This window comes from Ictidomys tridecemlineatus, chromosome 11 (genome assembly GCF_052094955.1).
Source record: "Ictidomys tridecemlineatus isolate mIctTri1 chromosome 11, mIctTri1.hap1, whole genome shotgun sequence".
NCBI classification, from domain to species: Eukaryota; Metazoa; Chordata; class Mammalia; order Rodentia; family Sciuridae; genus Ictidomys; species Ictidomys tridecemlineatus.
In genome coordinates, this window is record NC_135487.1 from 445,717 (window position 1) to 467,833 (window position 22,117).

Consider the following 22,117-nt stretch of genomic DNA (forward strand, 5'->3'; position numbering starts at 1 on the left):
GTGGTGCTGAGGATAGAACCCAGTGCCTCACGTGTGTGAGGCAAGCACTCTGCCACTGAGCCACAACCCCAGCCCTTATAATTTTGTTTTTTAAACGTGTACAAAAATAGAGCAGGGAGAGAACTTCACAGTGTGATGCTGTTGCATTGTTCTTTTGAAAAGATGCCCTTCAAATCCATGGGCAGTTTTGTTTTTCAGGGTCCCTAAGTCTCACTCAGCCTACAGAATTCAGAACTTTCCTGGGAGACTTGCTAAAATGGGACTAGTGTTCCATATATTCATGTCAAGTTATGCTGTGAACTTTTTAAAAAAAAGTCCAGCAACATCCTGAATCATTTTGAAGAGACTATTGAAGTTAACCAGCCATGGATCTGAAATGGAAAAATGCAGAAGACTAGCAAGAAATAGACAAGGGCATAAAAAAAGTTGAGGGGTATTGGGATTCTTTCCCCTCTTGAATGAAATGCTTACTTCCCGAATTTTAGTTACTGGAGAGCCTTTATTTTTCCCCTCCCTCCCTGCCAGAAACTGGTGAAGGCAATTAAGAACCTGAGTTTGATAATTTTGTTAGCATAAATGGAAGAGATACAAAGGAAAATGGAAGAAGTGCACACTTGACATTGATTCCCCTTTTGCAGAACATGAGCCACTGACCATGGCTACCTTAGCTGCTTCATTTAGACAAAAGTAACCAGGAGGCATCCACAGGATTAATTACACAGTACCAATTTATTACCAGAGTGGAATTAATAGGGATTCACCTAAGTTATTTAAGAGAACCAAAATTTTTGAAAGCATTAATCTAGTCACATAAATACTGAAATAGGTGACACACAAAACAGCATAAACGTTTTGTATGATAGTTCTCCACAGTCTTGTTTGGTATAAAGCAAATGTAATTTGGCTCTGATGCAGGCAATTACTGATATGATTATCAAGTTTTTCAGCGTGGGAATGTGAATGTCACCCTATTGAAGTCCTCTGGGATGGAGTCTACAATACCCTGAAGGCAGGAGCATATGTCTGCAAATAGTTTAGAAATTGCAAATGAGCTGAATGCACTTTTCCAGAAATGAAAACAAAAGACTTTTCAAACTGAATTTGGATGTCTGAGTAATGGTCCAGCAACTACCAAACCCAGAATCAAGAACCCCAGCAAAACAGAGAGAAATATCCCAGAGTGTGAAGTTGAAGTTTTCTGTACTGAGTTGCAGTTAGCAGCAACTCACAATCAGCATGACCTGAAGGATCTGCTCTTGGTTCCTTAGACAGGGCAGAGGAGCAGGGATGTTCATCAGGAAAGCTGGGATGTTCTCATTTTTCAATTTAATAGGTGAAGGGCGTAGCCCTGTGGTAGAGCACTTGCTTACCATGAGCTAGGCTCTGGGTTTGATCCCACATAAAAGAAGTTCCAACCAGACAGTGAACATATTTTAAGAAGGAATGAAGCCCTTGGTAGAAAGCCCCACCCCCACAAAAAATTGGGACTGGGGCTGTAGCTTAGTGGCAAAGTGCTTGCCTAGCATGCCTGAGGCACTGGGTTCAATCCTCAGCACCACGTTAAAAAAAAAAAAAAAAGTAAAGGCATTCTGTCTATCTACAACTACAAAAAAAAATTTAAAAAATTGATTTCTGTCTATAACATAGGTGCTTACTTTTTCCAACCCAGGGTAACAGTGTAAATACTTCCAGACCTTAGAAAGCACAATGCTTGGAGCTGGGCACAGTAGCACACACCTGTGACCACAGCAACTCAGCAGGCTGAGGCAAGAGGATGGCAAGTTTGAGGCTAGCTTGGGTGATTTAGTGACTCAAAATAAAAAATAAAAAGGGCTGGGATGTAGCTTGGTGATGGAGTGCCCCAGCACCTAAACAAAACACACAAGCCCATCACTTGGACAGGTATAAAAGCCACTATGCCTCTGCTGTCCACTGACCCGTTTTAGTGGTCATTCACAGGGAAGATAAGCCCACAAGTTTCTGACAAGCATTTTAAGACATGCTACAAAGCAGCTCTATTTTGCTGATTTCTTTATGTAGCATTTTTAAAAACTGTCTGACTCACTGTTCATTTTTCAAAAATTAAAGACACATTTTGAATTGTGCAAGAGTGTTCTCAACTTCCCAGCAGGCAGACTCTTAATGCTGATATACAGAAAATTATGACTATCAGATTTTTTAAAAAGCATTTTATGCAGTTAGTAGTGGAGGTTTTCATTTTTACCTTGTGGTGCTCTGGATGGAACCCAGGGCCTTGCATACTCTAGACAAGTGGTCGACCACCGAGTTACTCCCCAGCCCCCACGGAAGTCGTTTCAAAATTTGAAATCTAAACACATCTAAGTATGGGTTAAGGAAGAAGCAGACACCCCACTGGGAAGGTCTGGTTGGTATGCTGTTTACAAGGCACAGACCAAGGCCACAGGAGGAGTTACCAGCCCAGCAGTGGTCCAGCACCTGGGCTCCCACACCACATCTGTCATGGTTCCATAAAAGACTAGACAGACATAATAAGAGAGAATCGTCAGCACAGGGCTAAGCCAGGCCTTGGGTATGTCCTAGAAGTGCCAGGAGAAGTAGGGGTTGGTGCAAGACGGGAAGGAAGGTGGGCGTGGGTGAGGGCTTGGTGTTGGCCAAGCTAGGCTTCCACCATCTTCCTGCCCAGGATGCATGGAGGTTTCCAAAGCATCGTTACAGGAACTGCCTTGCTTGCTAGTGATTTAAGGAAATCAAAACAAGCCGAGCGCTGCTTTGAAGCAGGAGGGGAGGGGTGAGTCACAACAGGCAACTTCCTAATTCCACAGGAGATAGCGCACCAGAAATTCCAAACAATACTCGGAAGCCAGGCGCCTGGACCTCTCAGCAAACTCAAAAGTGTCTGCCCCTCACTCTGTCAGAGCTTGGTAGCATGAGCTTGGGAGTGGACCAGGCCTTGGTGCAGATCAATCCAACAGCACCACTCAAATGCCACCTCCACCTCTTTTTCTTCAGTTTTGGGGGAAAGCAGAAGAGGAAAGAAACAGAAACCTGGGCAGAATCACACAGGAAAATATCTTCACAGTGGAAGTGACCCTGCGTGCAGGAGCACACAGCTGGCCCATCCTCACACACAGGCCGGCTTCTTTAAAAAGGCGGCATGTGGATTAAAAGACCTCATTTTGATCCATCATCATGAAAAACCTTTTCAAGTAGGTGGAAAGAAATGAGGCATAATTATTGCTCTTTGTTTCTGGGAGTTTACTTCTGGGAGGAACTGTTTTCCTATTCCCCAGCTGAGAAAACAACTGGAATACCAGTGAGCTGATGATGGTTGCCCCTAACCTGACGAGTGGTGGGGGGATAAGCCCGGGAACAGTGGGTGCCAGTGGCTGCAGCCCACAAGCCCAAGCTCAGGGCACAGAGGTTTCACACTGGCTGGCCAAAGAGTGCATGCACCCAGGTCAGACTCCAGCAGGACGAAGGGCAGAGCCAGTGCCAGCCTGACTGCAGCTCTAGTACCCAGTTGAGACTCAGTCCGCCCAGTGGCTGGGGTGCTACCATATCGTGGTCCCTCGGGGGCAGCCATGGCCGTGTGCCTGGACATGGCCACCTGACACACCACGTCCACAAGCCATGTGGCTGCAGCTTGGTTGGAAAGTCGAGTGTCACACAGCATAACCTGAGTGCTAAGTGCTCTGCAAGGGCTCCCCTGCTCAGCTGCCCCCCGCGGACTCCAGCAGGGCGGTCCAGCAGGAGATCAGGGACCTCAGTACAGCCTGCTTCACACACATGAGTCTGAGATGTGAATGGAGCTAACCCCCAAAGAGATCTGTCCTCAGCCTCCAGAATGAACAACCACCCCCAAGGTGAGGGGCACGGTGCCAGGCTGTGACGGGTGGCTTTTCCCCTCACAGAGCAATTCAGTGGACAATCCCTGTCACATGATGTTGTGGCTATGGGGTCAAATGGCAGCCATAGGGCCCTCCATGAGGACAGCTCTGAAGCAGCGAGAGGAGTCTAGCCCCCTCTCAGCAGCTGAGACCTCTGCTTAGGGACCTGTCCGCCTGCTCTGTGTTTTGCAGGCTCCTGTGGCCTTGATGCCCAGGTCTGGCACCTGGGATGGTCTGTGGATGGCTGGGGACCAGGCAGCTTCGGTGCCTGTGGTGGCTGGTGTGGGAGCTGAGGTCTCTGTTGGCACCAGGCAGGGAGAAGCTCGTGTTGGCACTGGAGCCCGGGCACATGTGGCCCAGTAGTCCCTTCAGAGGTGGTGGGGTCTGGCCCAGCTGTAGCCTGGTCAGCCTGGGGGTGCCGGCTGGTCCCTCCTCCAGTGCTCAGCTGTCAGTGGAGTCTGTGTCCAACGAGGGCTGGTCCCTGGAGCCTCTGGCCCTCAGCCCACTGTGTAATGCAGGGGGCAGCCCTGGCTGGTTCCCAGGGACCATGCAGCAGCAGGGGGAGCATGCAGTGCCCAGGCAGCCAGGGGCCTCCCGTGTTCAGGGGTGAACATGCTGTCTGGAGTCCTGGGGACCCACTGGTTCTGTGTCGTCCTCGGGGACCCAGCTGGTGGCTGTGGCCAGGCTCTGCATGACTTCCTGCTGGTGCTGCCTGGCCTTGTTGTAGAGCAGGACGCCCACCATCACGAGAATGGTGCCGACAGCTGACAGGCTGGTGATCTTGTTGCCGAAGACGATGATGCTGAGCCAGATGGACAGGGCGTGCTTCACGGTGCTGGCGACGCTGTGGCAAGAGGGCAGAGGCAGGGGACGCTCAGCCCAGGCCACGTGCAGCCAGCCTGGAGAGTCCTGTGGGCACCCAGGTGGAGCTGCACGGGGCCTGTGGGAAACAGGGCGTCACCCAGTCCCTCCTTCCTTCCCTCTTTCTCTGGGGTCACTTTTTGTGTTGAGATATTTTAAATTAACTCATAGACATTGCACCATTTTGCCACTAAATACTTCAGCCTGTTCTCTAAACAATGAGAGAAAGAGCCAGGCATGGTTGCACACGCCTGTGATCCCAGTGGCTAGGGAGGCTGAAGCACGAGGATCACGAGTTCAAAGCCAGCCTCAGCAACTTGACAAGGCTCTTAGCAACTCATGAGACCCTGTCTCTAAATAAAATACAAAAGAGGGATGCAGGTGTGGCTCAGTGGTTAAGTGTTTTGAGTTCAACACCTGGTACCAAAAAAAAAAAAAAAAAGTACCCCGAGTGGATGTAGCTGAGGCACTTGTCCAGCATGGGCCAAGGCCAGGCCCTGGCCACCACCCCTGGCACCATTCGCAAAAGGGATCCCTGTTTGGTGCTGCACCTGCTACATTTCGAGTGCTCAGGAGCCATGTGTGGCCAGCGGCTCCTGTGCTGGACAGCACAAAGGCAGAAGGTCCCACTCTCATAGATAGTGCCATTGGCTGCTCTGTTGAGAAAAAACACTCAGCCAGTCCCCAAAACATCTCTAATGTCCACTTCTAGTGGAAACCTGTGGGGACGTCTCCTCTCAAGCTCACTGCACTTCACATGATGCTGGTGCAGAACGGCCCAGCAACTGGGCACGGGGGCACCAGGCGTCACCACGGAAGATGCCAGACTTCAGGTCTTCTCTGCAAAACACCTGGACACACTGTGCCCCTCGGGAAGTCTCTGCTTACCTGAATGTCACCGGGGAGATCTTCCCCATGAGGGCATATGCAGTGACACTCTGAAGGTGGAACAGGGCACCATCTGTCAGGAGCAGGATCACCACGTCCTGGCTGTAGCTGAAGCTTGTCCCGCTCCTCCCAATCATGGGCACGTCCTAGGGCCAGAACCAAAGGCTGCTCTGCTGGCCCGAGAAGGAGGGCACAAAGGAAGGTCCCTGCAGAATTGCCACACTCGGGATCCCCCGCAAGCATACAGACGCTATCACGAGGGACAACAGAACCACCTCACTTCTTTGAGGACAGCTACCGCCAAAAGCCAACCAAGCCAGAAAGTGCTGCAGAGGGTCTGGGGAAACAGGAGCCTGCGCAACGGTATGGTGGTGACCAGGGTGGCAGTCCCTCCAGGAATCAAACACAGGTCACTGCAGCATCCCGCAGTCCCACTGCCGGGCACATACCCTGAAATCAGGGCCTCCCAGGGAGACGTGTGACCAGAGTTCCCAGCAGCAGCACTCTCGGGGACCAAAACAGGATGGTGAGTGGACAAACCAGAGTGGTCTGCCTACACTTGGGGAACACTCGGCTTTAAGGAGGAGCTAGGCTGGCACATGCCACATCAGAGAAGAACCTCAGAAAAGCTCTGCTGGGCGGCGGGCAACCTGGGGACAGAGCGCCCGTTGGGCGTGTACGAGGCCTGGGTTCCATGCCCAGCACCACATACAAAAAAGGTCGTGCTGACCAGACACAAAAGACAAGCACTGTGGATCCCACCAGCAGGAGCCCTCAGAGGAGTTGACTGCCCAGAGCCAGAGAGGAGGCAGTGGCAATGGGGCTGGGGACGGAGGGGAGCCCTGGACAGGGCGCAGGTCTGGGCTGGAGAGGAAGTTCTGGGTGGGCTGTGTGATGGACACCGGGAACATGCTCTGCTTAGTGCCTCTGGAGTTGACAGGATGGAGACAGGAAGCTCTTGTCCTGTGTGTTTCATCACGATAAAGAAATACGCAGACATGCAGCATGCTCCAGCTCTGAGAAGGTGACCCAGGAAACGCCCTCGTGGGTGTACGGCACACGGGGGGAGAAACTCGCCACTGTTCCCAAGAGGAGAGGGCGGGAGGCAGCCAGGGCCCCCAGCTGGGCGTGTCCATGGTGGAGGGAAAGGTCTGCACAGGCGTACGCGGGCATGGTGCGTGCGTTGGCACACGCGTGGACTCACACCATCACGCACAGGTAAGTGTGGCAGTGAGGCCAGGGAGGGCGGCTGGGCTTCACTCCCAACACTGCCTTTCTGCAGCAGGCATTTATCACTTGCTGCACACCTGTGATCCCAGCGACTTGGGAGGCTGGCAAGTTCCAGGTCAACCCCACAAGGTAGTGAGCAAAGTAAAAAGGGATGCGAGTGCAGCTCAGTGGAAGAGAGCCCTGCATTCAATCCAGTTAAAATAATTTAAACAAATCTAAAAATCCTCACACAGATATCTCTGCAAGTTGCTGCAGCTATGGACAGCTCCTGTATGTACAGCCCACTCCAAAGCACATACCCCCCAGCCATCCACTCGCAAAGGTAAGTCATGGTGTCAGAAATTGCCAGAGAGATGGAGCCCAGCTACAGTGGGAGGCCTACTTCTAAAACCCACCATGAAGAAGATCCAGGCAGGGATCAGCATGGCCACGGCAGCAGCGCTGGTGTAGAACTGCAGCTCCGGGGCCCTGTGGGGACAGAAGACTCCTGACCTCCCCGTGCCCGGGGGCCGGGATTTCCCTGGGGATTTCACGAAAGAACACATCACAGTGCCGACACACAGACGTGGACACCCATGGCTGCCCAGAACTGAGAAGGCAACGAGGACCAGGCTGGCTGTCAGACAGGCCTACAAGGGAGCTGACGGGTCCTTTCCCTGAGTTTTCTTTTTCTCCTATTTTTTTTTGGGGGGGGTTGGGTATCAGGGATTGAACTCATGGGAGCTTGGCCACTGAGCCACATCCCCACCCTATTTTGTATTTTATTTACAGACAGGGTCTCACTGAGCTGCTTAGCGCCTTGCCTCACTGTTGCTGAGGCTGGCTTTCAACTCATGATCCTCCTGTCTCAGCCTCCCGAACCGCTAGGAGTACAAGCATTGCCACCATGCCTGGCCTTCCCCTACTTTGTGACAAAATACTTCCAAAGCCCCCTAAGCCCCGGGGGAAACATGTCATGTCTTCCAGGAGCATCTGGAGTCTTCTTTCCTGGCACTGGGGATGGAACCCAGGGGCACATGACCGCTCCCTTGCCACAGCCCCAGTCCTTTTTGCTTTATTGTGAGACAAGATCTCATTAAATTGCTGAGGCTAGAGTCTGAACTCCAGGTCCTCCTGCTTCAGCCTCCCAAGTCATTAGGATCACAGGTGAGCCATCCTGTCCAACAGTATCTGGACACTTAAATGGGCAAAAGTCCTCATGGGCCTTACAAAATCAGATGTCCACCCTCTGTGATACTTACGAGAAACGGTATTTGTCCCCGCTGAGGAGCTTTTTTGAAAAAACATTCTGCAAACTAGAACAGAGAGAAGAGAAGGTTAAGGATGGAATTGAGTCGGCATGGCCCTCAGGAGAAGGGGCTGGGCTTCCTGTTAGCAGTGACATCAATGGCCAGGCCTGGTGGACAGCGCTGAGCACCTGCTGGGAGCAGGTGCCCGACCAGGGGTTCCAAGCATCTGCCTGCTGGGCGGTGGGCACCATGCCGCCCCTCACAGGTGGGCAAGAGGAAGTACTCAGGGTCCTGTCTCGGCTTCACAAAACCCTTCTTGGATAAAACTCCCATGAGTCACAGCCTGCCTCAGTCAGGCACCTGGGGCTGTCAGAGGCGGGCATGACTGAACAGAACAGGCTTCACCCACATGGAGACCCTGTGGGAAAACATGGCCAGAGCTCACGAACACCAGGCTGTGGGGACACACACGGCTGGGGTACACAGGACATGTGTCTTCGCTAGCACCCAGCACAGTGTGAGTTGTGACTGACTATGCCAGCATCCGAGAGGACAGGCGATGTGAGCATTACTGGCCCGCCATGGGCCCGGACTAGGGCTCGGGCTCGAGATTCTGTGACCCTGGCCCCAGCCCTTCCAGGGGTTCCCAGCTCCGCCAGGCAATCTATCTGCCTTAAGATGCTCCGAGGACAGCCAGAAACCAGGACCTCGAGCACAGGATTCAGCAGGTTGCCTGTGAACATGAAGTCCTGCCTGCATACGAACAAGAGGCCTTCCTGGAAATCAGGCTGTGGACACCTGATGCCATGATGCCCCTCCAACAAGCTGACAGAGACCTACCACACGCACAGGTGGTGCGGCCCTGGCACGCTCCTAGAACAAAAACACAGTGCAAGAGAGTGGCAAGGACTGTCAGGAGCTCAGGATGCAGCTCAGGTTGGAGCTGGGGTTGGAGCTCAGGATGGAGCTCAGGGTGGCGCTCGGGTGGCGCTCTGGGTGGCGCTCGGGTGGCGCTCTGGGTGGCGCTCGGGTGGCGCTCTGGGTGGCGCTCGGGTGGCGCTCTGGGTGGCGCTCTGGGTGGCGCTCTGGGTGGCGCTCTGGGTGGCGCTCTGGGTGGAGCTCTGGGTGGAGCTCTGGGTGGAGCTCAGGGTGGAGCTCAGGGTGGAGCTCTGGGTGGAGCTCTGGGTGGAGCTCTGGGTGGAGCTCTGGGTGGAGCTCTGGGTGGAGCTCTGGGTGGAGCTCTGGGTGGAGCTCTGGGTGGAGCTCTGGGTGGAGCTCGGGTGGAGCTCTGGGTGGAGCTCGGGTGGAGCTCTGGGTGGAGCTCTGGGTGGAGCTCTGGGTGGAGCTCTGGGTGGAGCTCTGGGTGGAGCTCTGGGTGGAGCTCTGGGTGGAGCTCTGGGTGGAGCTCTGGGTGGAGCTCTGGGTGGAGCTCTGGGTGGAGCTCTGGGTGGAGCTCTGGGTGGAGCTCTGGGTGGAGCTCTGGGTGGAGCTCAGGTGGAGCTCTGGGTGGAGCTCAGGTGGAGCTCTGGGTGGAGCTCAGGTGGAGCTCTGGGTGGAGCTCAGGTGGAGCTCTGGGTGGAGCTCAGGTGGAGCTCTGGGTGGAGCTCAGGTGGAGCTCTGGGTGGAGCTCAGGTGGAGCTCTGGGTGGAGCTCAGGTGGAGCTCTGGGTGGAGCTCGGGATACAGCTGGGGTGGAGCCTGGGTGGAGTGTGGAGCTCGGGGTGCAGCTCAGGGTGCAGCTCAGGGTGAGCACCCCAGTTCAACACCAGGACCAAAACAGAAAGATGATTTCTGTCTTTTAGAGGCAGCTGCACTATTCAGACTTGCCAGCTCTTCCCTGCTGTGAGAGGAGTGCCGACCTGCTCCTGTTCCTGGAAGCCTGGCTGCTTTTCCCCACTTCACTCAGAAATGAGGGGGACCCAGCAGTAGTCAGTAACCCTGAGAGAAGGTTTTTCAGGGCTGACGGCGGGTGGGGAACCACCTGCTTTGCACCAATCAAAACAGTGGCTGAAAGGCGTCCTGGCCTCTGCCTGCACAGGACCCCAGCAACACCGCACACCTCCCAGGGCCTGGCTATGTGGCAGTTTCTTGCCACCAGAGGTAGCCTCTTTGCAGCTGAACGTGGACGGCCACTTAACCAGGAGAGCAGACGCACCTGTGAGCACCACCATGACCCAGAGCCTGTGCTCAGCCTGAGGCCTGGTGACGGTCAGCCTGAGCAGTGTCTGAAGTAGGACTGCATCCTCGGGGTCAGGCTTGCTTCTGAGAAGAAGGTGCCTCACTGGGGACTTACCGCTTTGCTATTCAGGAAAAGGCACTGGGAGCTCTGCTGAATCGCAGGAGTGACTCTGAGCCAGCCTGGGCGTGAATACCCGTGAATCCAGGAGGAGGGCCAGAGCCATTTCCAGGCACCCCCATCCTGCACATCTTTAGTGACTCACCAGTCCATGATGTTGGTGGACAATGCAGCTGAGAAGCCCAGGATGTTGAAGCTCATCTCAGTGGCTGTGCACAGGGCCAGGCCTCCCATGACAGGGATGAGGGACAGGTTTACCAGCAGTCCTGAAGGGCAGGACGCACAGGTAGGACTGGCACAGATCCCTCCAAGGGCCCAGGCACCTCCCACCCCCTCAGATGACAAGTAGGACTTTCACTTTGACTCAAAAACAAATGCCACCAGCTCCTCAAGTCACAGGGAGACAAACCAAGAGGAAGCCCAAGTAAGGCCCACCCTGCAGCAGCCTGCACACTGGGGCCCTCCTCTGTGAGGGGTGTATGCTGGGCCTCAGAGACCTGAGACCCACAGACACGCTCTGGCAACATGGAGAGACATTGGAGGGTCCCCAGAAACGACTGCCCGTCCCAAGATGAGCCCAAGTGCTGAGGCTCAGGAGAGATGGTGGAGCCACCCTAGGAAGCTCACCTACTGCCCACTGGAGACAGGCCCCACCCCGGACACACTGCTGCCTGTCTCTCCACCAGGCTGGGCATGAGGCACAGCTCCCTCTGACCTGCGAGCACCCTACTCCTGGTAGGCACAGGAGACATCTGTCAGGTGGCCCCTGAGGCACTCATGACCCTAAGCAAATGTCAGGGAGGGGAGGCGAGGGGCTGGCACTTTGTGACCCCAGGGCTGCAGCTGCTCTGAGCTGGAGCACACTGCAGGGAGGACAGGACGGTGAGCCCGGCTCCAGGGCCACTCACCTGTGTACTCCCCCAGGATCATCCGAGACATGATCACGGTGAAAATTGGGGCAGAGCTCTTCACTGTCTCGGCAAAGGAAACTGCCACGTTCTTCAGGCTGACCAGCCCCAGAACCACTGTTGCGAACCTAACAGCAAGCACGGGCATCCTCAGCACTGGCACTCTGGTCAGACCAGCCTCGCCAGCACCACCCTGCCGGCCACGGCTTGGCACCCCGAGTGTGACTCCCTCAGGCTGCAGGACCCGGGGCAGCACCCTGGGAGAAGCACCTTCCCTCCAGCTGATGCTGAACTGGTTCCTGACAGAGAATCTGCTGAGGACACATGGCATGCAGATGCACAATGCCTCCTCAGGCCCAGGCCCGACGCTCCCCAGCAGGGCCCCAGCCACGGGCGGCAGAAGCGCTCCCACCATCGGTGGTCAGAGGCATCTCATGCCTGGAGTAACTGGACACTCGGCGAGGGCCAGTCTTTACCTCATCAGGCCCACAAAGAGCATGGTCACGATGAAGTTGGGTGGGTAGGCCAGCCGGGGCTTGTGCTGGTGTAGGCAGCAGGGCAGGCACGTCTTCACACACCCGATGACCGTGGTCGATAGCATCTGCACGGCACCTGAGGGGCGCGGGGGCCACGCTGACCACACTGCCCACTGAGCCCTCCGCCCCATTCCCTCCCGGCCGGGCACTACCTAGCATGCTGGGTTCGCCCTCCAGCAGGGACAGGATGTACTTGTTGAGGAACAGCGTGCAGAAGCTGAGGAAGAACCAGAGTGACAGGTAGCTGAGGGCCCGCGGGCTCCACACGCCCAGGCCTGACTCGAGGACTGTGGTCTCCGTGATGGTGACAGTGAGCAGGCTCTCCTCCGGGCTGCCCTCGCTCCTGGTGAAGGCCATCTTCTCGCTTCGGTGACCGAGAAGAGCGCCCCAGGCGAGAGCCGACTGTCTCTTGGGCTCCTCTGCAGGGTCGGGAGCGCTCTCCGGAGCCTCGGGTTTGGTGGAAGATGACATGCTGGGGTCCTGCCCAGGAGAACCAGCTTATCTGGAGGGCGGGCAGCATGGGTCACGGCCACTGCCCAGGTGCGAGGATGCTGGCAGAGGAGAGGACGCCGTGGTCCCGGCTGGCACGCACATGGCCCCTGACACTGCCTCTCCCCAGCAGGGCGTGGAAGCAGAGGCTGGGCTGCTGAGGGAAGGAGCTCGGTTACCACGAGAAGCCCCAGAGCCAGAGCTGCGGGGGCAGCTGCACAGGGCACGTGCACCCAGGCTTGTCTTCAGGTCGACACAGAGTCCACTGCCCCTAAAAAATGGACCAACTCCAGGGCCACACCCAGCTGACCCTCCTCTCCCTCACACAGCAGCTCTCAAACAGGTCCTGAGGGCTGTGTCCACAGCGTAGGCCAGGCTGACCTTGGCCCTTCCTCTCCCACCCCACCCAGAGCCCTGCAGGCCTTGGTCACTGCAATAGCTCAGCCTCAGTGGTCACCCTCCTCTGGGCTCGCCCTCCTTCCTGGCAGGAGACCAAGACCGCCTGGCCCCCAAGGCCCTGCTGAGCTCCATGGTCTCCAGGCGGAGGCTGCCCCTGCCCCAGCCCGTGCCCTGCCTCAGGCCTGTACAGCCATGCTCACGCCAGATGGCCACTCCTACAGCTGTGGGCAGGGCCAGATCTGCCCACCTTCTCCCTTGTGCCAGGGCACTCTCCTAGTTCTTGTTCTATACAACCCTCGGTGACAAAGACTTGCTCCATCACAAGGACCAAGGTCCCCCTTCCAAAGTAGACAGAGCCCCTGGAGCACACTCCTGGGTCCTGGGTTCCTGCCTCGACACCTGGCCACACTTTCTTCTCTGGGTTCAGCTTTGCATTTAAAAGGGCGCCCTTCACCTTCCCTTGCTCTCCCAGTCACCCGGCCTGCAGCAGGGTGGCTCTGCTTGTCCCTGAACTCCCCAGGTCCACCTCGGGACAGCCCCACCCACACCTCACCTCATGGGTGAGTCCTACGCTGCGGCCTGCCAAGGCCTCCCGGCTCCCTGCTCATGCACCTGTGAGCTCCAGGCTCCCCAGACAGCCGTGGAGACCCAGCCCGACTCCCCACAGTGTGACTGCAACCCTTCCCTGCTCCTGGTGCAGGGCAAGGCTGGAGGCTCTGCGGTCAGCCCCCACCCACAGCTCCACCCATCTGTCCAGCCGGCTATTACTGTGCCAGCAATCGCAGTCTCTCTCAGCCACCCACGTGCATGGGGTCCCGCTGCCCCAGGGTGAGGACAGCTCATCCAGTCCTCATTGTCCCAGCACAGCAGCACCATCTGCCCTGGTGACCATGCCGGTGGCTCTTTACTGGGCTCTGGCCTGAGATGGGGACGCAGGGAGAGCTTGCTCTATCCCACCCCTTCCTACCGGGTCCAGGGCTGGCTGGACGTAGACCGGTCACCTTGCCATCATCCAATGCCCTGGGCACCCTGGGGGCTCCTTTCTGAAGCAGCTAAATAGCCCGTGGGACTAGCCAGCAGAGCCCCCTCCAGATGGCTGCCCACGTGCCTTCACCAGCACACCACTGCCGGGGGCTGTTTCCCAGCCCCTGTGGGTGCCACCTTCCACGGCCGACCCAGATCTTGATAAGGAGACCAAGCGGCACCCTGTCCCTCCGGCCTGGGACCTGCCACACAGGCGCTGCCTGAGCTTGGGGGAACACCACCAGCTCCCACTGTCCTTGTTCTCTGCCAGGGAAGACGGGGTGCGTGGGCTTCCTGTCTGGACTCAGAGCACAGGCCTCTCAGCTCACCCTGGGCTGAGCAGCTCCCTCTGCCAGGAAGGTCTCCACGGTTCCTGCTGAGGGTCACGGCTTTCCAGGCAAAGCCGCCACAGCAGCAGGTCGTGCTGGCCCCAGAGCCCAGGGCCCTTGTCTCTGCTGAGGCCATGAGGCTGTGTGACACGGGCAGCGTCATCCAGGGCTGGAGGCAGCCTGACACCTGCCCCCCCACTGCTCACTCTGGTCGTGAGATACCCAGGGCCCAGGGTGCCACCTGGGACGCTCTGTTCCTGGCCCAGGCCTCGTACAGGAGCCAGACACATGGTCCCTTCACCTCACTACCGCAGTGTTCCCTGAGAACAGGCTGCTGTGCCACTCCTCCACCAGCCAGCACCTGGGCCACACCAGCACCCAGGTGAGCTCCCTGGCCATAGATGTGCACAGGAAGGCACAGGAAGTCATCATACAGACCCTTTCTCCCATGCACCCGCTGCATGGCCTCAGCGGCCACTGTCTGCCCTGCTCCTGTGCCCACGCCGTCCTCTGCCCTGTTCCCCTCTCCAATCCCAAAGGACACTGATATGGTGCCACCTCCTCCCGAGGCTACAGTGGCCAGCAGAGAGGGCCACAGCACCTTAAGAACACCCCCTCACTTGTGCTCAAGGGTGGACAGGCAGACAGCCTCTGTGCCGCGCCACCCCTGGCTCCCAGGCCCTGTGCACATCGCTGCCCAGGGTAGCTGGCAGGACAGAAGCAAACAGATTCCAGAGACTCTGCAGGATGTGACCTTTCTAGCTAGAGCAGGTGACAGGAGCAACAGGCGAAAATCACCCAGGCACTTCCTAAGCCAGGTTTAGCCAGAGCCAGGCGGCCCCGGGAGGTGTGCTCCCTTGCCGTTGAGAAAGTCTGTCTGGAGCTCTGCGGAGTCACTCAGAGCAAAGACAACCAAAGAAGAAAACAGCTGAGTTCTCACAGAGGAGCTGGCAGCGTGCCTTCACAGCCACAGGCCAGGAGGGAGCCAGGGCCGGGGCCCCCCTGCCAGGGGCACACCTGAGACTGGAGGGGCGACTCAAGGCTCCAAGAGCAGTCGAGGTGCAGAAGCCCACAGGCCCAGGGCATGACGGTTACACACCAGGGTTCCCATGCATCTCCTCAAGTGCAGCCACTCTGCCAGGACCACTGTCAGGTCTGGGAACACATCACCATGGAAACACTGCCCGACAGCTGAGAGGCGCAGGGTACGATGAGTGGCCCTGGGCCTCTCCCGGATGCCTGCTCAGCAACCCTGGAGAGGGCCCTCAGGGCTTCATGGGGTCTGATCTCCAGTCGCACTTCCCGGAGGCCGAGGGGAGGCAGAGTTCCCTCTAATGCTCCACTTCTGGGACCACTGCATCCTGCTGCCCAGGGCTTGCCTGAGCCACTCAATGCATAAACTCCATTCTACCCCAAAGAGGCACCCAGCAAGTAACAGCATATTCCCATCACTCAGGAAATTCCAAAGGTTTTAAGAGTCCTGTGCCAGGAACTAAGGACAAAGACCAAAAGTCATCTCAAGATTATCTCAGGCCTCCAAACAGCTGAAGTCCCAGGAGAACTGCAGGTGTGACTGCCAGCTGCCAGGATGCAGGATGGAGGGAGCGCCTGGCAGCCCTTCCTGCAGACCCACTGCCCTGCCCTTGCTCCTGCTCCCTGGAGTTGAGACTGGCCTCCGCTGCCTGTGGAAGACCCCAGCAGAAAGGTGGGGTGTGCCAGTCCCTGGCTGCCTGCGTCCCTGCAGCTATAGCCTCCACAAACTGGCCTTGGCTTGCTTTGTAGGGCTCCCTCAAAAGAGACCCCTGGAGCCAGGCTTGGGGACAAAAGTTTGCTCCAGGGGGGCTGGGGCGGAGAGGGCAGCAGGAGTAGTGGAGGTGGTGGCCACTCCCTCCTTTCCAGGAAACAGCAGAGCAACCCAGTGGACAGGGCAATGCCCACAGCCGCTGTTCTTCAGGCTGAGTTCGGAGCTTCTGTGTCCTCCCAGGCAATGGGCCACAGTGCCACCCCCAGGACAGGCGTGGACATTGTGGGACAGGCTCTCACTGCCTCCCTGTGTTCTGCCGTCCATCTCCTGAAAATGCAGAGCTGGAACCCAGGGAGCCAATGGCCTGCGTTGTCCAGCTGCTAGGACACACGGCCGAGTGTGCACATGCCCAGGTCCACCTGTCCTCCCAGTGAGGCAGCCTGTGTGCTGCTGGTAGCACCCGCGTGATGAGACAAGCCCATCACTGGCCATCAGCCAGATGGCACTGGGTGAATCTTGAGCTCCCCTCAGGGTCCAGGGCAGAGAGGAGCAGGTGGGGGACCTGGGCCTCTCAACAGACCCACCTGCTGCCCACCACATCTAGAGCAGGGCCAGGAGACCTCAGCTTCGGGATGCATGCTCACTCTCAGCATGTCTTCGGGACAGTTGAGCTCTCTCAAATGCCCACTCACCTATTATGACCCATAGGTGCCATGAGAAGGGAGCAGGGCCAGGTGAGGGCCAGCAAGACCCACAGGCTTTACCCAGGCCACTGTCCTTCCTGGAGGCCCTGGACGAGGGGGCTCTGCACCCACCTAGCCTCTCTTCCACCCCTTGGCAGGAGCCTGCCGGAGCACCCTAAACACCAGTGTGGACGTCTGCGACAGAATGCAAGGAGGCCGAGGCCCAGGCAGCTGAGGGCTCACTGCTCCAGAAGCCCAGGTCGGGGGGAGATGAGGAGGGGAGGCAGCACAGACCCCTGGCAGGCAGAGGAGCCGTCTCTGGGGAGTGCGGCAGGACCAGGACCTGCCAGGGGCCTAGAACAGGGCGCCTGCACCTCCAGTGGCCTCCAGGGCCTCTTGGCAGAAACCAGCAGAGACGCACAAAGAAATGAGCCTGGAGAGGAAGGAGGGAGAAGAGCGAAGGAGAACCTCAGCTGCCACAGACCTGAGACAGCCTTGGCTCCAAGGGGCCTCCACCAAGCAGCACGCCAGGGCCATGGACGCTAGTCAGAGAGGCAGAAGCAGCATCTCACCAGGTCTCACCAGGGAGCTCCTCAGCGACTGGGAGGTTCTGAGACCCGTCACAGCTGAAAAGCCAGGGAACAGGAGGTGGGCAGAGCCCAGCTGGGGACCCGAGAGGCAGGAGCAAGTCCTCTTTGCTGAAACACTTCCGCTGTGGGGCCGGAGAACATTCAGATAGAGATCAATGCTGAGGATCAAAGATCAAGGACCAGCAGCTACCAGGGCGCCAGCAGGGAGGAGAGGCTGCCTGCAGCCTTGGGGTGGACCCAGAGGCCTGAGGACAGCAGTCTCTACAGCTGCCAAACAGGACACCATCGGGCAGACAGACAAGCAGACAGAGCCATCAGGACTGACAGGTAGGGAAGAACCAAGCCCTGGCACAGAGCTTGGCAGCGGAGCTGCACCCTGCAAACCCTCTCCCCACAGAAACCAGGGCCTGCATCACCTGCAGGTGAAGGACAGGAACCTGTGGCCAGAGGCAAAGCTCCAGAGAGGAGACCAAGGCTTGAGCTCCGACCACCCCAGAAGGGGTCTTCTGCACCATGGCAAACCTAACCCAGAAAGGTGTCAGGCAGGTCTGAAACACATAGGTGGCGCAGTCCTAGCACCCACCCGGGGGGGGGGGGACCCCAGGGGGCACCACAGCCTACTACACTGTGTTGGAGTTAACTCCCCACGGCAGACAGTCACACTGAGACCAAGTAAAATGTCAACGTTGAGGCAGGCAGAGGGTGCACAGGAACGCTCACATGGCTCTTCCGGAAGTCTGAACTTTTCTTAAAATACAAAGTTTCGGGCTGGGGATGTGGCTCAGGCGGTAGCGTGCTTGCCTGGCATGCGTGTGGCCCGGGTTCGATCCTCAGCACCACAACAAAGATGTTGTGTCCGCCGAGAACTAAAAAATAATATTAAAAAATTCTCTCTCTCTCTCCCTCTCTCTCTCTCTCCTCTCTCACTCTCTCTAAAAAAAAAAAATTAAAATACAAAGTTTGAAGTCTGAGTGTGGTGGCCCCATGCTCAGGAGGCTTAGGTAGACTGAGGCAGGAGGATGGCAAGTTTGAGGCCAGCCTCAACAACTGAGCAAGACCTTGTCTCAAAATAAAGTATAAAAAGGGCTGGGGGTGTGAGGCAGTGGAAGAGGACCTCTGGGCTCAGTCCCCAGTGTTTAAAAAAATAAACGAAACAAGAGACCATTTACTCTCTGAGTCCCTCTTGCTGTGCAGGCACACAGTGAAGAGGTGAAGATCAGTAGCTCCTCGTGGGGTGAGGGCAGGGGTCCCTTTCCACCTCCTCCTGGGGCAATCCCTTCGCTCAGGGTCTGGAAGCCAGGCCTGCACACACCCTCTGCAGGGGGTATGGGGTCACCTCAGAGGCTGTCTACTCCAGCCTCACTCCAACAATCAGGGATGAAAAGTCAACCCCCCAAGACAGCACTTCAAGCCCACACTGACCAAAGTCAGTTCCAAAGTTTTTGCAAGGTGGCATGGGGACAGCAGGCAGCAGAAGTGAACCAGGAGCAGCCACCTCAACAAGGTGTGAGTGACCGAAGGAAGGACACTCTTCCACCTGTGCCTGGCTCAGCCTGGGGCTTGGATCCCGCGCAGCATCCACTTGGGGAGGCCACAGACCCCTGGGGGCTTGTCAGCCCCTCTCAGGCCACATGGGGTTGAGCCAGAGCTACACAGTCTAGCAAAGCCTGGAGTCCCCACTGGATTGGGCCCACCATCCCTCTTGGCCTCAGTGACTCAATTCCTGTTCTGCAAAGGACTGAGGTCAGCAGCCGTCTGGTACACAAATGCTGGAAGGGCGTGCATGGCCAACCTCACTTGGGGACAGAGTTGCTGGAGCTGGGGAGTGGGTGTGCTGCCCACCTGCTCGGGCCAGAAATGGAGCGGGATGGCTCCTGTCCCTCCCGCCCCAGCCGGAAGGATGTGTGCAGGCTGGGCTCACAGGGAACAAGCTGCACAGTACTGAGCCCCAGTGAGCAGGCAGATGCTGGGCTTCAAGGTCCCCGAGCTGCCAGCACTGCGTGCACCAGACCTGCTGGCCAGAGAACGTTCTGTGGGATCACAGAAAAGATGCCACTTTTCACGCCAACATCTTCACTGTCCCTAGATTCCAGGCCATGGACCCAGTTCAGAAGCTGTTTTGAAGCAAAGCAGATGTCACCAGGTGTTCTGTCTGACTGGTCTCCATTTTGGGTGAGGGTGTCAGGGCACATCCACGCTTGACAAATCCTGCTCATGGGGTTCAGAATCCTCACCCGAGTGGCTCCAGCCTCTGCCTGGCCTGGGGCTGCCTGCTAAGCTCTGGTCTCCCAAGTAGAAACTGGAAGCCCCGAGGAATACACACCAAGGAGTGCCCAAGGAACTCAAGCACAGAGTGCGGACAGATGCTGCCCGCCACCCTCTGCCGGGATGCCAAGCTTCAGCACACAGCACTGTACTGGCTGTGTCCAGCTCCAGCAGGGGGACACCAAGTCCATTTTTATTCCTTTTCTCTTCTACATTCTCTAATTTTTCTACACTGAAAATGGATAATGTGAATGTGAAAACCTTCCTATTTCCTCTTTTTGTTTTCTTCGGTACTGGGGACTGAACCCAGGGCATTCTACCACTGAGTTTCACCCCCGACCGACCCTTTCTAAATTTTTACTTTTGAGATAGAGCCTTGCTGGCTTGACCAAGCTAGCCTTGAACTTGCCAACCTCCTGCCTCAACTCTCCCAGTCACTGTGATCACAGGCCTATACCACCATGCCCAGTTTGCACTTCTGTCTTAATGTCCCTTTTAATGTTAATAGTTTCATTCGGTGTTAAAATGTTATTTGCAAACTTATAAAGTACACTGAATTTGGGGGAAAAGGACCTTTAAAAAAGCCACTGAACAAGAAATTCCTGTTTAAACAGTGGTGTTGTACTTTTTGTTTTATTCTTTTGTAGAAGCCTGCAAAGATGTTCCCTGCTCAGAGAACAAATTTGCGGGGAGCTGCCTGTTTGTCAGAATGCCGGAAACACGACGGTTAAAGCAGACTCCCCGCGCGGGGACCTGCAGCTCTGGGCCGGGCTGGGGCTGCGCTGCCACCTCACAGGGCCCTGCCCTGCAGCGCTGTTCCAGTTTCCCAGCGTGTTGCCCTCCGGACGGAGGCAGGGGCGACTTCGCGAGGCACATGCCATGGGGCCCTGGCCCCTGTTGGGCACCTCCCGACCCGCGTCCCCGGCCCCACGTGTCCAGGTCCACCGATGTGGTCCAGGTCCACCGCCCGACTAGTGTCCCGGGTTCCCGAGACCCCGCCCCCGCCCCGTGTCCCCGCCCTACCTGTGTCACCGGCTCCTGAGACCCCGCCCCCCGCCCTACCTGTGTCCCCGGCGCGCGTGGCCGCCGCAGGAGGGACCGAGGCCGCGTCTCCGCGCGGACGGCCGCAACGTGGTGGCGCGCGGGGCAGAGAGGACCGACCGGCGCGGGGCGCGGGGGCCGCCCGCCCGCAGGGGTCCCGGGCCAGGGCCGACGCGGGGCGGGCGGCGGCGGCGCGCTGTCATTCGTGTGGCTCACGTGCTCGGCGGACACCGCCCGGGGGCGGCGGGCCGGACCCGCCCACCACCGCGGCCGGCGGAGAGGGGGCGGCGCTCGTGTGCACCGCGCGGCCTCGCGGGAGGGGCCCGCAGGACCGGGCTGGAGCGGGGACACGCCGCGGCGGGGGCCGGAGGTGACGCACAGGAAGCCGGCGCACTCCTCGCCACCCTGCGGGCGCCCGCCCCTCGGTGCCCCGCGCGCCGGACCGGCCAGGAAGGCCGCGGCGGGACAGCCTCGCCGCCGCTGGGGCCGCCCCCGGAGCCACCCACCACGCCCGGCGCGCGCTGGTTGGCCGAGCCACGGAGGACCCGCCCCGGGGCGTGGCTTCCGGGCCGTCCCGCGCCTGCGCGGCACCGCGGTTCCGGGTTCCGCCGGTGGGCGGCCCAGCCTGCCGCGGTGCGCTCTTCTGCGACGTCACTGCAGGCCAGAGGCTTAGCTTACGGTGCGGTACGGGGTGGAACCCGGGGTGCCCTTGTAGTGGCACTCTCCCCCTCAGGAAATCGAAATCAAACCTCTCCAGAAGGCGACTCCATGATTGATCTGAGGACTACCAGCAGGAGCCTCTGCAGGAGCCCAGGGTCCTGAGCTTCCCCGGCCCCGGCCGGCCGAGCGGTCAGCACCCAGGTGTGCAGCACCGCTCCACTGACTGCACGGACATTGATGAGCTCTGTAGCATGTGAACGTGAGACGGTTTGCAAAGGCTTTCAAGGGAAGTGTGTCTGCAAATGCAGAGTGTGATAAGAAAAATAGATGCTCTTAACTAGATCCCTGGCCTTGATGTTACATATCAAAGGTCACTAACTGGGCTCCGCGGAAACAGCGGGCAGGGTGAGGGAAGAAAGGGGAGAAGACGCCCCTTCTCAGTCGCTGTCCTTGAAAGGTTAACTTGCCCAGAACAGTAAAAAGAAAAAGCTTTTGCGTGTGTGTGAACTTGACTGTGAACTTCTGAGCCTCTCCTTACACGCTGGACGTAAAGTTCTGAAACTGCCTGAACTTGGAGTTCAGGGGGATTAATTGATTACAGCAAAAGCTGTACCCTCTGAACCTGGCCGCAGCCAAATAAAACTGGTTCCTGCTACTTTCTGTGTCTTGCCTTGTCTCCTGAAACACTACCACTGAGCTACATCCCCAGCTCTTTGGGGGACATATTTCTTGGTTGGCCTCCAATTTGTGATACTCCTGCCTCAGCCTCCTAAGTCACTAGGATCACAGGCAACTTTTAAAATATTACACTTGTTTTTCGTTAGTTTAGTTTTCTCCATCGTCATATAGCTAAGGGTCTGTTAAGGTCAGCCTCCTCTGTCTGATCTCGGGATAGCTGCCCTAGTGTCTCCCACTCCCCCAGGGACACTAGGGGCAGGTGGAGGGGTAGTGGGTATTCAGGGAGTGGGTCAGGGCTTGGGCCTAAAAATGGAAACATTTTTAAATGAAAGAAGTAGAAGTGAAACTCTAGTATTCGAACCCCAGCCTGGCACAGTGGCCAGGTCTCTGATCACAGCCA

At 57.4% G+C, this 22,117-nt stretch overlaps 1 protein-coding gene across 5 annotated transcripts; it reads right to left on the minus strand.

The window, feature by feature from the left end:
• Positions 1 to 479: 479 nt before the first annotated feature.
• Positions 480 to 20,863, minus strand: Slc35e2b (solute carrier family 35 member E2B). 5 transcript variants are annotated; one of them, XM_078025013.1, is made up of 10 exons: positions 20,401 to 20,863; positions 16,968 to 17,195; positions 11,969 to 12,459; positions 11,757 to 11,892; positions 11,281 to 11,408; positions 10,518 to 10,638; positions 8,090 to 8,143; positions 7,244 to 7,316; positions 5,619 to 5,764; positions 480 to 4,713 (listed from the first exon to the last, which is right to left on the minus strand). In XM_078025013.1, exons 3-10 carry the CDS (start codon positions 12,285 to 12,287, stop codon positions 4,470 to 4,472), a joined length of 1,221 nt encoding a protein of 406 aa, XP_077881139.1. In that variant the 5' UTR covers positions 12,288 to 12,459; positions 16,968 to 17,195; positions 20,401 to 20,863; the 3' UTR covers positions 480 to 4,469. The 5 variants fall into 5 exon arrangements, with proteins under 5 accessions (XP_077881139.1, XP_077881140.1, XP_077881138.1 ...); XM_078025014.1 differs by lacking the exon at positions 16,968 to 17,195; XM_078025012.1 differs by lacking the exon at positions 16,968 to 17,195 and having other exon boundaries at positions 11,969 to 12,462.
• Positions 20,864 to 22,117: the final 1,254 nt, after the last annotated feature.